The sequence below is a fragment of the Phasianus colchicus genome, chromosome 1 (genome assembly GCF_987193195.1).
Source record: "Phasianus colchicus chromosome 1, bPhaCol1.hap1.1, whole genome shotgun sequence".
Lineage (NCBI taxonomy): Eukaryota > Metazoa > Chordata > Aves > Galliformes > Phasianidae > Phasianus > Phasianus colchicus.
In genome coordinates this window covers 571230-585507 of record NC_143436.1, presented here as the reverse complement: position 1 = coordinate 585507, position 14278 = coordinate 571230, and the positions used below count along the sequence as shown (strand labels likewise).

Here is a 14278-nt window from a genome sequence, read left to right as displayed (position 1 = left end):
GCAGGGAGCTGCACGAACTGACCTGTAAAGGTCCCTTCTGCCGCTAAGGATCCAATGCTTTCATGATTCTAACGTGAGCAGGGAAATTGTGAGAGATGGAGCAAAGACATTTCATCCCTCTCATTCACCACCAATGACCCTGCACCCATGTCAACTTCTGGGGCTCTTAATACAAGAATCACATCAACAAACCAAAGAACCTCAAATCCACCCAATGAGATGTGCCCACTGCCCACATCCCCAAGTGCCACATCCCTGTGGTCACTGAACACCCCCAGGGATGGGGACTCCCCACTGCCCTGGGCAGCTGTGCAGTGCTGATCGCTCTTTGCAGCACAGGTTGTTCCCAGTCTCCAACCCGACCCTCCCCATCGCACCCTGAGTCCATCCCCTGCCGTCCCACCCCCATTCCCTGCGGACAGAGACCAACCCCTCCTTCATCCAGCCTCCTTTCACCAGTGGCACAGAGCGCTGAGCTCTCCCTGAGCCCCTCTGCCCCACGCTGCCCCAGAGCCTATTTCACCAAACACGGCCCTCGTTCAGCAAGAAACCCCACACCAATAGGGTCACACTGGGGATCTCAGGGCTCATTCCAACCCGAGCGGCCCCGTGACTCTGTGAGCCCACCCCCCACCTCCAAGGTTAACATGGATTCCTCCTGCTAAGTACATCCTTTGTTCACCTCTGCCTCGAAGCTGCCCTGCTGCTGAGATCTGCACTGGGCAGTGGGCTGAGCACAGCCCCCACGTGGGCAGCACTGCAGCACCTGGACCCTTCTGTGGGGCTCAGGGACCCCAGGGCAGAGCAGCACGGAGTGGAGCACCCCCAGGGCAGAGCAGCAGCTCCAAGGAATCCTCCAGCAAGACGTCCAACCGCAGCACAGAGCGCAGCACTGCTGGCTCTGGCAAACACAGCCGTGATGCTTTCGTTGCCATAACAGCCTCAATCCCCATGGGAATGCAACGCAGAGCTTTCACCTGGGAACCATTCCCAGTAACCAATCCACACCACGGGGCCACCCCCACCCCTCCATCCCATCGCTGTTCCTGACCCCTTCCTTCCAGGACCCCTCCCCGTGGGGTGCTCCATGCAGCCCGTGGAACTGTTGCCTCCCTTTGCAGCAAGGCAGGCCTTCCTTAATTCCTTTTGCCTCAAGAAATGCTGAGATGCTGATGTCAACCTCTCTGACCTTCTGCCCTGGATTGCTGTGCAGCCACGCAGTGCTCCACGTGCTGACAGCACCGAGCCCCCCACCGAAGCCCCAAAGCCCTCCTGTATGCACAGCCTGCCTGTTGCCATGGGTGTCACACTGGGAGTCACACTGTTGGTGTCACACTGTCACACCACGGCTCACAGAGGGCTCTTTTAATCTCTTACAGCCACAGCAGCCCAAGAAATACAACAGCAAGGCCATAAATGTGATTGCATCACATAAATGTGAGTGCATCCCCATCCCCAGCACTCAGGCTTGGCTGTTTTCTATTTCAGCCAATCCTATGAGATGTAACCCAACCCGATCGACTTCCAGGCTCCCTTAGCAAGGAATCCATTGCAGTGAGAGGGGAGAGGGATGGGCACTGCTGCCCGGTGCTGCCTGCAGCAATCCCTGCCTGCTGCATTGGACCCCACGCCGCTCACAGTCCTTTCCAGCCCAACCAGCAACGGGTCCACGGTTCCGTAACTCCTCTGCACCACTGCACCACGTGTGGGTTCAGCCAGATCCATTGAGCCACAGGCTGTTTTCACAACCAGAAATGAACTGAACCCAGAAATGGGTGTTGGTTGACGCCCGGCTAAACATGAGCCAGCAGTGTGCCCGGGTGGCCAAGAAGGCCAATGGCATTCTGGCTTGTATCAGAAGCAGTGTGACCAGCAGGAGTAGGGAAGTAATTGTTCCCCTGTACTCAGCTCTGGTGAGGCCACACCTTGAGTACTGTGTCCAGTTCTGGGCCCCTCACTGCAAGAAAGACATTGAGGCCCTGGAGCGTGTTCAAAGAAGGGCAACAAAGCTGGTGAGGGGTCTGGAGCACAGGCCTTATGAGGAGCGGCTGAGGGAGCTGGGATTGTTCAGTCTGGAGAAGAGGAGGCGCAGGGGAGACCTTATTGCTCTCTATAACTACCTGAAGGGAGGTTGTAGCGAGCTGGGGGTCGGCCTCTTCTCTCGTGTAACTGGTGATAGGACTAGAGGGAATGGTTTCAAGCTTCGCCAGGGAAGATTCAGGCTGGATATTAGGAATTACTACTTCTCTGAAAGGGTGGTCAGGCACTGGAATGGGCTGCACAGAGAGGTGGTGGAGTCCCCTTCCCTGGAGGTGTTCAAGGAACGTTTGGATGTTGTGTTGAGGGATATGGTTTAATGAGAACCATTGGTGACAGGTGGATGGTTGGACTGGATGATCTTATAGGTCTTTTCCAACCTTAGTGATTCTGTGATTCTGTGATTCTGTGATTCCTTAAGGCACGGATCTCGCATTTAACAAATCCTGTTCTGCTTCATGACGTGCCTCTGAGCTGAGATGCTATTTCACACAACAGCTCCCCTTCAAAACAACCTGGAGCTTGACTGAACCTCAAGCAGCCTCTGCTCACGAGCGTTTCACCCGAACAAAACAGACATCTCGTGCACAAGGAGCACACACTGCTGCCCTCCCCCTGCACACCCCTGACAGCTGTGGGTGCTCCGTGCTCCCCAGGCACAGCACAGCACAGCACAGCACAGCACTCATCTCCGCGGCCACAACACAGCGCTGTCGGCACGGTGCGAAGCCGTCCATTCAACACCCACTCCTCCTTTCTGAGCTCATCTCCTCCGTTTGTTTTGCAGATTAATCACACACACACACTGCATTATCTCCGGCTTTCTACAACTCTCAGCCCCACCTCACGTGGGACCGCAGGCAGCAGCTGCTCTTACACAAACACAAATGGGAGGCGCAGATGCGCCGCAATCCCGTGGCCCCGTGCGTAAAATAAAGCACATTTTGCATGCGGCTCTTCGCCTTGGCCAGGTTCCTCTTACATCCTGACTGGGATTACGCCGCTCTCCGCTGTGTCTCTATGCAGAATTTGCTTCCTATCTGCTCACAGTGTGCGTTAAAGGCACAATCAGTTCTGGCATCACCGCTGCATCCGAAGGCTCACGTGGGATGAGCACCCGGCGCAGCTCCTGCCCCGCTGCGCAGCCCCACGGACCAACAGGGGAAACCCAGTGACACACAGCACAGAAAAGAAAACAAAAACCAGGCCACTGTACTGCCATGGGGCCACCACCTCCTGTCCATTGTGCCACCACCTCCTGTCCATCCTGCCATCAGCCTTGCCCATGGTGCCACCACCTCTTGTCCACGGTGCCACCACTCCTCCTCCATAGTGCCACCACTCCTTGTCTACTGTGCCTCCACCTCCTGTCCATCTTGCCCTCATGCCTTGTCCATAGTGCCACCACCTCTTGCCCATGGTGCCACCACTCCTCCTCCATAGTGCCACCACTCCTTGACCATGGTACAGCCACCTCTTGCCCATCCTGTCACCTATTATCCATGGTGCCACCACCTCTTGTCCACGGTGCCACCACTCCTCCTCCATAGTGCCACCACTCCTTGACCATGGTACAGCCACCTCTTGCCCATCCTGTCACCTATTATCCATGGTGCCACCACCTCTTGTCCACGGTGCCACCACTCCTCCTCCATAGTGCCACCACTCCTTGACCATGGTACAGCCACCTCTTGCCCATCCTGTCACCTCTTATCCATGGTGCCACCACCTCTTGTCCACGGTGCCATCACTACTCCTCCATGGTCATCAGTCCTTGTCTATAAGTGCCACCACCCGCTGCCCATCCTGCCATCGTGCCTTGTCCATCATGTCACCACCTCTTGTCCATGGTGCCACCACTTCTCCTCTATGGTACCACCACTCCTTGCCCATCCTGTCACCTCTTGTCCATGGTGCCACCACCTCTTGTCTGTAGGTGCCACCACATATTGTCCATGGTGCCATCACTCCTTGACCATGGTACCACCACTTCTTGACCATCCTGTCACCTCTTGTCCACGGTGCCACCACTTCTCCTCTATGGTACCACCACTCCTTGCCCATGGTACAACCACCTCTCTTCTGTAAGTGCTACAACCCCCTGTCCATCCTGCCACCAGCTCTTGTCCATTGTGCCATTTCTTGTCCATTGTGCCACTACTCCTTGTCCATGGTGCCACCGCCCCCTGTCCATCCTGCCATCGTGCCCTGTTCACAGTGCCATCACCTCTTGTCCATGGTACCATCACCTCTGCACATCCTGCCACCTCTTATCCATAGTGCCATCACTTCTTGTCTATGAGTGCCACCACCCCCTGCCCATCCTGCTATCGTGCCTTGTCCATCCTGCCACCACCTCTTGTCCATGGTGCCACTGCTCCTCCTCCATGGTGCCACCACCTCTTGTCTGTAGGTGCCAACACCTCTTGTCCATGGTGCCATCACTCCTCCTCTGTGGTGCCACCTCTTATCCATGGTGCCACCACCTCTTGTCCATTGTGCCACCACTCCTCCTCTATGGTACCATCACTCCTTTTCCACGGCACCACCATCTCTTGTCTGTAAGTGCTATGAATCCTGTCCATGGTGCCACCAGCTCTTGTCCATAGTGCCACCTCCCCCTGTCCATCCTGCCATTGTGCCTTGTCTATAAGTGCCACCACCTCTTGTCCATGTGCCACCATGCCTTGTCCATCCTATCACCACTCCTTGTTCACACAGCCATCAAGCTCTTGTCCATGGTGCCATGCCTTGTTCATGGTGCCCCCACCTTCTGTCCACCCTGCCATCATGCCTTGTCCACAGTGCCACCACTTCTTCTCCATGGTGCCACTGCTCCTCGTCCATGGTGCCACCATTTCTTGCCCATGGTGCCACTTCCTCTTGACTACAAATGCCACCATCTCTTCTCCATGGTGCCACCACTCCTTGCCCATGGTACCAACCACTTCTTGCCCATCCTGCCACCTCTTATCTATGGTGTCACCACCTCTTCTCCATGGTGCCACCACTCCTTGCCCATGATGCCACTACCTCTTGACTATAAATGCCACCACCTCTACTCCATCGTGCCACCACCTCTTTTCTATAAGTGCCACCACCCCTTGTCCATAGTGCCAACTCTTGTCCATCATGCCACCACCTCTTGTCTGTAAGTGCCACCACTCCTTGCCCATCGTCCCACCACCCCCAATCTGTTCTTTTCCCACCCCCTGCCCCCAATACCACCTCCCTCTGCCCCCCCACCTTCTCCCACTGCAGCCTCATCTCTGTAGACTCCCCCCTTCACCCTTCCCTGCCACCACCACAGCCCCAACATCCTCAGGGCAGAACTCCCAAAGCGATCCCATTTTGAGAACTTTATGGGGTCCCATTTTGAGACTTTCATGGGATCCCATTTTGAGACCTTCATGGAATGCCATTTTGAGAACTTTATGGGGTCCCATTTCAAGACCTTCATGGGGAGGGCCGAGCTCCCTGTTGGGTGTGGGACCCCCCGGGACCCCCGCATGCCTTACCTACAGATTTGGTCCTCGGGATCCCTTTGCGCAGTGACACGTGGGGTTTCTCAGCTCCTGCCAGGACCCCCGCATGGGCCGCCATGCCCTGCCGCTCAAAGAGGGACTGGAAAGGAAAAAGAAGGAATTTCCATCCTGCATGTTTGGCGAAAAGCGGCCAAAAAAGGAGACAACCCTCCTCCAGTGACCCCATTGCTGCCCAGACCCTGTCCCTCCCCATCGCCGTCCTGCTCCAGCAGCCGCCTCCATCCCCACAGAATGACAGAATGGTTTGGGTTGGAAGGGACCTCAAGGATCTCAAGGAAGCTCCAACCCCCTGCCACATGCAGGGCCACCAACCTCCACATCTCACAGCAGCCCAGGCTGCCCAGGGCCCCATCCAACCTGGCCTTGAACACCTCCAGGGATGGACGGGGCATCCACAGCCTCTCTCAGCAGCTGTTCCAGCACCTCACCGCTCTCACAAAAAACAACTTCCCCCTCAATCTTCCATCCAACCTCAACCTGCCCTCCCCCAACTCCAAACCATTTCCCCTTGTCCTGCTGTTATCTCCCCTTTCCAAGAGCTGACTCCCCTCCTGTCTGTAGGCTCCCTTGAGGTCCTGAAGGCTGCAATGATTCACCCCGCAGCCTTCTCTTCTCCATGCTGAACAAGCCCAGCTCCCTCAGCCTGTCCTCATAGGGGAGGTGCTGCAGCCCCTGCTCATCTTTGTGGCTCCTCTGGACCCTCTCCAACAGCTCCCTGTCTTTTTTGTACTGGGGGCTCCACACCTGGACACAGTGCTGCAGATGGGGCCTCACAAGCAGAGAGGGGCAATCACCTCCCGGTCCCTGCTGCCACCCCTCTGCTGATGGAGCCCAGGATTCCCCCCCCTCCCCCAGGAATGCCGCCCTGCCCTCATCCCTCCCCACCTCCAGCCCCATTCCCACCCCGACCGCGTGGTCACAGCACCGCTCCAACCCCCCCCCCCGCCCTTCCGACCCCTCCCCCGGGCGCAGCCCCCTCTCTCACACTGATCTCCGCCGGGGTGATGCGGCGGCTGGTCGGGCGTTGTTTCACCGTGGCCGCCCGAGAATCCGCCTCCACGATGTCCGCCCTCAGCGCCGGTTCGGCGGCCGCCAGGATCTCGTCCAGTTTCTCTGCAACCCCAAACAGACGCGCGGCCGTCAGCGGGGGCAGCGACAGAGGGGCAATTCCCAAACCCCTCCCCCCCCGAGCCGAGCCGAGCGCACCGCCAAGACGGGGCACGGAGTGGGGAAACGCTGCTCGGCCGCCCCCCGCCCCGCAGCTCCGTGGGTCTCAGGACCCCCACGGGATGGAGCCGGCAGCGTCCGCTGCGATATTCGGAACCGGCGATGCTGCACTTTTTGATATTCGGAACCGGCGAAACGTGCGGAGCTTGTTCCGAAGGAGACCGAATCCCCCGAACCGGGCGGACGGCTGCGTTGGGCAAAGCCTTCGGCCCAGAGCCCCCACCGAGCCCAGGACCCAGCGGGTCCGTGTGAGCTTTCACTGGGGTCGGGGGGGGGTCGGGGGGCCGCCTCCTCCCCGCTCCCATCCCCAGCGCTGCGTCCCGGCACCGGGCAGCCACGCACAGCAGCACCGGGTGCCGACGTCCCCGCGGCCGGGACCCCGCAGCGCCGTGCCGGAGGCGGGGAGGGGGGGTGGGCTGAGCCTTGGGGAGACTCCGGACCCACCGCAGCCGCGATCTCCGCACGACGTCGCCGCTATATTGCGGCACAGCCCCGCGGAAGGGCCGTGGGCGGGGAGCGGAGGAGCTGCGGGAGCTGCACGGGAGCGCGGAGCCGCGGCCGGGACGGCAGAAACGCTCCGCCAGCTTCCATCCGCCTCGCTCTTCGGGTTCTGCTTTCTGTCCCTCAAATGGCACCGGGGTGTCCTCCTCTCAGGTGAGCCCTCCAACCTCCGGGCTGCGAGAAAGGACCGCGCCGGGGCACTGTGCGGCATGGGGATGGCACAGCCCTCATTGCACAGCCCGGATGGCACAGTCCTATTGGCACAGCTCTGGTGGCACAGCCCTGCTGGCACCGTCCTGATGGCACACCTCTGGTGGCACAGCCCTGCTGGCACAGCTCTGGAAGCACAGCCCTCATAGCTCAGCCCTGATGGCACAGTCCTATTGGCACGGGACTGTTGGCACAGCCCTGATGGCACAGCCCTCATAGCACAGCCTGGATGGCACAGCCTTAATGGCACAGCCCCGCTGGCCTCCTGCCATTGTCCCAGAGCAGGAGACATCTGCAGAACCCCCACCTGAGTGCTGCTCCTGCAGAGGAGGTCAGGGAGGTGTCCGCTGTCTCTGCCACTGAGACCCCTGAGCTGCCCTGGGGTCGGCAGAGTGCTGGGCAACATTTCAGCTCCAAAAAGCGGTCAGCACTGCACAGCTGCCCAGGACAGAGGGGAGTCCCCATCCCTGGGGGTGTTCAAATCCATGGGGATGCGGCACTTGGAGACGTGGGGGTTGGACTGGTGACCCCAGAGGTTTTTTTCCAGCCTTGCTGGCTGTGATTCTCCCCTCAGGACGCAGCCCTGCACTTGGCACAGCTGTGCAAAGAGCTCTCGTGCTCCACACCCCGCAGCCCATTGCAGCTCCCAGCCTCGGTGGGAAACCTCTCATCTCTGCACCATCCCTCGTCAAACGCCTCGCACGCCAACCCACACCACATCCAGCTTCCCCCCAGCACCGGGTGCTCAGCCTGCTGCCGGGCACCTCTCCCCAAAGCTCCTCGTCCCGACCTCGCTCTGCCTCCTCCCCATCAGCCCCCCCCGGCGCTCCCCACGGCTGGGGCTGGGGGACGGGCCGAGCCCCGGGATGTGCAGTTTCACTCACCCCCTTTTCTTCTCCGCATGGAGGCTTGGAATCAAGAAACAAAACAACACGTGAATGGCATGCACAGTTCTGCTCCCGTCCCAGCTCTGCCTGCTCTGTCCTGACCTCGGCCCCGCGCTGCCGGGCTGAAACCCACCGCAGCGAGGAGAGCCGTGAGCCACCCCCCGACCCCCCCCCACCCCAAACAGCTCCTCCGGAACCCCCGGGGCTGCGGGATGGCAGCGCTTTGCCGGGATCTGCTGGGCCAGGGGGCGGGCGCAGCGCGCAGCACGGGCAGCGCAAAGGGATCGCTACGGGCACGCAGGGCGAGCTGCAGGACGGGGACGGGCTTCGGGGAGAAGAGGCGGCGACCGTCCCCACGTCCCCACCATCAGAACGCAGAGCCGCCTCCCCCCCGGCCCGGCTCCGAGCCACCCGAACGGCGGAAGGAGGCAAAGAGAGCAGGGAACGCCGCCAGGGCCGCACGTCCGGCTCCTGGGGGGCACCGAGGGGGCACAAAGGCACAGCGATGCGAAAACCTCGGAGGGGGGGAAGGGGGGGAACCCCAGGGCTCAGCCTCGGCGTGCCCCTCGGCCTTTCCTGCAGCCGCGCTCGCACAACGCGCGCACAGCACGCGGTGCCACGGGGCGAGGTGAAGCGCTGCACCTCCTGCACCTGCACCCCTCCACCCCCCCCAGCGGTGCGGAACTGCCTCAGAAGAAGGAACCGGGGCGGTGTGTGTGTGTGGGGGGGGGGGGAATATCAACCCCGGGGGCTGCGCGATGTTTGTGCCGAGGAAACGGCAAAGAATGCGCCGTTCTGCGTCCCCGCCTGATGGCTGCAGGCCAGCGCAGCGCCTGCGGGGCCGGGGACGCAGGGAGAGGTGAAAACAAAGCACGGAATGAATCGCAGCGCTCTCCTCATCGCCCGGGAGGGGAGGAAAGGGGGGGCTCCAGGGGGGTTCCCCCCAGGAAGGGCCACGTGCAGCCCCCCTGCCCAACGCGGCCGCGCACAAAGACCTCAATGCAAGCAGCAAAGCCGGGGCCGGGTCCCTCTGCCCAACCCACGTGTATCGCAGCTCCGGGCTGCTCCGGACCCTCGGAGGAAACCCCCCCGGCACCGCTCAGCGCCGACAGGAGGGCAGCGCTGCAGCCCCTGAACCAGCAGCGCACCCTGCAGCAGCCCAGGGATGGTGAGAGCCGTGGGGTGCAAAGGGGGAGATGGGGGGACGGGGAGGGGAGAGCTCGGGGGGGGGGGGGGGGGGGGAACGGGGGGGGGGTCACCAACACGAGGGAGAGCGAAGAGCTTCGTCACGGGGCGCGCGGATGTGGGGATGGAGGGAGGGGGTGGAGAGAGCACAGAGATGGAGCTGTGAGCTGCGGTGCCAAAGCAGCTGGAGCCGTGGGCAGGACGCTTCGTGGCAGCAAATGTGTGAGGGAGCGTGTGTGTGTGTGTGTGTAAGGGGAGGCGGCAGCGGGGGGGTCCTGGCACAGAGCAGTGCCCCAACCTCTAGAAGTGCCCGAGGCCACGGATGAGCCCTGGTGGGGGGCACCCAGCCCACGGCAGAGGTAGGGTTGGGGGGGTCCCAACCCTATTCCGTGGTTCTGTAAGGTCTCCACCGGCCCAGCCGTGCTACAGCTCTGACCTGGCACGGCACACGGGGGCAGGCAGCCCGAGCGAAGGGTCCGAACCCGCAGGGGCCCCCTGCCCCATCCCAACGAGCTGCAATGGCTCCACGCGGCCCCAAGCCAGCCCCTCCCCATCCCCCCCCAGCACCAGGAGCACAAGGGACGGATGCTGTGTGCGCCCACCCGCTGTGCGCCCACCCGTGCCGCCCCCCGCCCCGCCGCTCACCCAGCTCCTCCAGCTCAGCCGTCATGGATTTGGACCGCAGCGTCAGCGTGGTGCTGGGCGCTCTCTTGGGAGGCGGCGGAGCTGAAAGGAAGAGAGACGGCATTTTGCACTTCTTGTCCAGGAACTTACGAGGCGTGGCCAGGTGAAGGTGCCACTTCTTCTCCACCGCCTGGATCTCCTCGTACTCGCGGGACGAGGAATCGCACTGCTGCAGGATTTTATTGAGGCTGCGCGTGGAGGCGAACTTCTTCATCGTGTTGGTGGTGCGGGGCCGGGCCGGGGGCTGCACGCTGCCCGGCTCCGCCGCCCTCAGCGCAGCGCGGTCCGGCTCACATCCCCGGCTCTGCCCCGTGCCGGGCGACGGGGCCTCGGCCCTCGGCTCACGGCTTCGGCAGCTGCGGCCCCTCCGCGTGCGCCATGGGCGGGGGGTGCAGAAGAGGCGAGTCCGGAACTCAGCTCAGTCCTTCATCCCCGGCGCGGCCCCCCGCCGATCGCGGCACCCACCCTCCGCTCCTCCGCCGGATCCGGGCTCCGCCGCCCTAACGCAGCTCTGGGGGGGGGCGGCTCCTCGCTGGACACGGGGCGGGCGCTGGGGGTCCCCCGTCCGGGCCGGACGCCCTCGGGTTCTCCATGCCCCGACCCACGGCGCGGGGACGCGTGGAAGGAAGGCTGCTCCTCTCCGCCCGGCGCCTCCTCCTCGCTCGCGCGGTGACAATACCGGATTGAGTCCTGGATTCAACGCTCAGGCATTGCCATGGCAACCGGAGCTCCGGGCTCGTGCTGGCGCCGCATCAGAGACCCCAACCGGGGCGGATTCGAGGGGAAAACACGGCTCCACGCCGGCACCCGCAGGAGCGCATCCCTGGCTGCAGGGACGGCCGCGGCCCCTCCCGCAGAGCCGCGGCCGGAGGGCAGCGCGGGGCTGGGGCTCGGCTACGGGGCCGCGAGCGGTGGAGCAGCGGCAGCGCGGTGCTGCCCGCACGGGCTCGGAGCCTCGGACCCCCCCCTCAGGGCTCACACTTTGTGCAGCGACGATGCGATGCAGCGCTCAGGGTTCTGCCTCCTCCCGGCTCTCCGAGTGACCCCCTGCCGCCCAGACACGCCGCTGCCCACTGAGAGTGGGGGTGGGCAGGGAGAGCCCCCCCGTGCTCCCAGATGTGCCCCCGCTCTGCCCCCGCTGCACCCCTCCGGCTGTGCCCACAACAGCTGCCCTCCACCGCAGTGCTGCTCCATCCCGGGAGGGCATCCCTCTGTCCCCCTCTGGGTGAGGGTCTCAACTCTGCCCTCAGTGCCCGGGGGTGATGGGGAGAAGGCCTGACGCCAGTGCACAACCAGGGGCAGTTCTGTGCCCCAACACCCCCAGACCCCAAACCAGGAGCAGTTATGCACCCTGACACCCTCATACCCCAAACCAGAGGCACCTCTGTGCTCCAACACCCCCAGACCCTGAACCAGGGGCAGTTCTACATCCTGACACCCTCATACTCCAAACCATGGGCAGTTCTGTGTTCCAACAGCCCCAGACTGCAAACCAGCTGCAGCTCTGCCACAACACCCTCAGACTCCAAACCAGAGACAGTTCTGTGCCCCAACACCCCCAGACCCCAAATCATGAGCAGTTCTGTGCCCTGACACCCTCGTATCCCAAATCAGAGGCACCTCTGTGCTCCAACACCCCCATACTCCAAACCAGGGGCAGTTCTACACCCTGACACCCTTTGTACCCCAAACCAGGGGCAGTTCTGTGCCCCAACACCCCCAGACCCCAAAGCAGGAGCAGCTCTGTGCTCCAACACCCCCATACTCCAAACCAGGGCAGTTCTGCACCCTGACACTGTGCCCCAACACCCCCAAAGCAGGGGCAGTTCTGTGCTGCAGAGGTTTACCTGCCCACAAGAGTGTGACGCACGCAGCCCTGCAATGCAGCCCCCTCTGCCCCCAACAACCCCCCAGCTCAGCCCCCCATCAGCAGCGCAGCCCCCTCCACCTACCCTTCTTCCGAACGACCTCTTCTGACTCAGGCTTGCGGCTGACGGAGACGACCTTCATCACCAGGTGGTTCCCCCCCTGGCGGATCAGCGACACCACCTGCTTGTGCCCCACCTTCACCACGTTGACTCCGTTCACCTGGGCAGCAAAGAGAAAGGCAGCCGTGGGCAGCGGCGCCGGTGCGGATGGGTCGGCATCTCTGCTCCTCCAGCGTGCAGCTGCATGCACACAACCCAGCCAGGGGCTGCACGGCACCCTGAGCTCCTTTGTGAGCACCTGGAGTGGGGGTGGCACAGCTGGGCTGGCTTGCAGCTGGAGGAGCTGCGTTCGGCTCCAGCCCCGGGGTGAAAGAAGAGGGGCAGGCTGGCACGTTTTGGCACTGACTTTTGCAACGGTCCCAGGACTGACAGCACTCTTGAAATGAGAAAATCAGTGATGGCAAATAAGAGAGGAGTGATTGACTACAAAGAATAAAAGCATCTGTGTTGGCGCTTGTGCCTATTATTTAGGCTCCCAGGAGTGAAGATGTTGGCAGTGTTTGGGAAGCCCATGCTACATTCAATTTTCCCCGATTTCAAGACAGAAGTTGGTCTTGAAACCGCTTGGATATAAAGAGGCCTCAGGTGTCAACACCAGGAGATAGAGATGAAGAATTTAAGCCCTACCCCTGCATGTTTGCTCCAACTGCTCAGTAACTGCCACTGCTTTAAAGAAAAAAAAAAAAACAGACAGAAAAAAACCTACACCAACAGTTCCCCCACCTGCTCCTGTATTGAACCAGCATGAGATCAGAGTTCAGGTGCTGCTTCTTGTGACGCCCTCGCTGCACAGCACCCCTCACCACCAGCACTGCCTCTGCACCGCAGCACCCGGCGCTGGAAGCAGCACGGACCAAAAGATGGGGCTGTCCCCAGAGCTGCAGGATTGGGCATCTCACGAGCGTTCCTTTTTTGTCTCTTCCGACTCCAGCAGGAGACGTTTCGTCTTAAAGCCTAAGGAGCTTTTACTAATACTGTCAGAGCAGACTGCGCTGTTGTTGTTTACGTAATTAGAAGTATGTGGGTTATTGTGACACACAATCATCTCTGCTGGGCTGTCCCAGCAGTTCCCAGTCTGCCTGGAACTGGGGGAGCCCCACACTGGGCTCAGTGCTGCAGCTGAGCCACCCCATGCCCTGCTGGCCACGCTCTGTGCAATACACCCTGGGATCCCCATTGGCCTTCTGGGCCACCAGGGCACGCAGCTGGCTCGTGGTCAACACCTGGTCCATCGTTGGTCAACCACTGGTCAACTATTGGTCAGTCACTGGTCAACTGCTGGTCAACCATTGGTCAACTGTTGGTCAATCGCTGGTCAACTGTTGGTCAACCATCGGTCAACCGTTGGTCAACTGTTGGTCAACCACTGGTCAACCATTCTTCAGCTGTTCATGAACCGTTGACCACCAGGTCCTTCTCCTTGGAGCTCCCTTCCAGCACATCAGCCCCCAACCTGTACTGATCCACATGTTGTTTCTCCCCAGGGGCAGGACCCTACAGTTGCCCGCGTTGAATTCTATGCTCTACAACGTTCAAGAGAGCCCTGAGCAGCAGCAGGTCCAGGACCAACCCTGCAGAGGCCACCAGAAGAAGCAGTCAGGGCTGAGCTCTTACAGGCAGCTTCCCATCAGGACCCCTCATTCAGCAGACCACACTCATTTTGTGTAACATGGGCTTTGTAGTAAACAAAGCCCCACAAAAATCTATTACATCTAAATAGAGATCTTTATCAAACAAATCTGATGCCTCCAAGAATGAAATCATGCCTGTTCTATGAGATTTTATGGTGTTCATTATATTCCACTCTTTAATTTTTTATCAGCTGCCTTCACTACCAGCGTGCCGCTGTCAGGGACGGTCTCTGCCCCTCCCCAGCTCTGCCAGCCCCTGGCATCCCCCAGCATCCTACAATGAAAAAACACCCAAACTGAACAATCGCCACCTGGGAGATGCTGACAGCTTCGGTTACTAATGGTGTGGAAAATATTTCATCATCTGCATGTGATACGTGCAC

The 14278-nt window shown here is 60.9% G+C and overlaps 1 protein-coding gene across 5 annotated transcripts in view; it reads right to left on the bottom strand.

Moving 5' to 3' along the window:
* SHANK3 (SH3 and multiple ankyrin repeat domains 3) overlaps positions 1-14278 on the bottom strand; it is a 290023-nt gene that overhangs the window by 20950 nt on the left and 254795 nt on the right. For 3 of the 5 annotated variants that reach the window (XM_090121481.1, XM_090121525.1, XM_090121365.1), the window contains 5 exons: positions 12229-12364; positions 10238-10318; positions 8405-8428; positions 6568-6695; positions 5556-5661 (listed from right to left, as the gene is read on the bottom strand). In XM_090121481.1, the coding sequence (XP_089977607.1) occupies positions 5556-5661; positions 6568-6695; positions 8405-8428; positions 10238-10318; positions 12229-12364 (475 nt within the window). The remainder of the gene's footprint in view (positions 1-5555; positions 5662-6567; positions 6696-8404; positions 8429-10237; positions 10319-12228; positions 12365-14278) is intronic. The other 2 variants (XM_090121388.1, XM_090121417.1) reach the window with 2 other exon arrangements.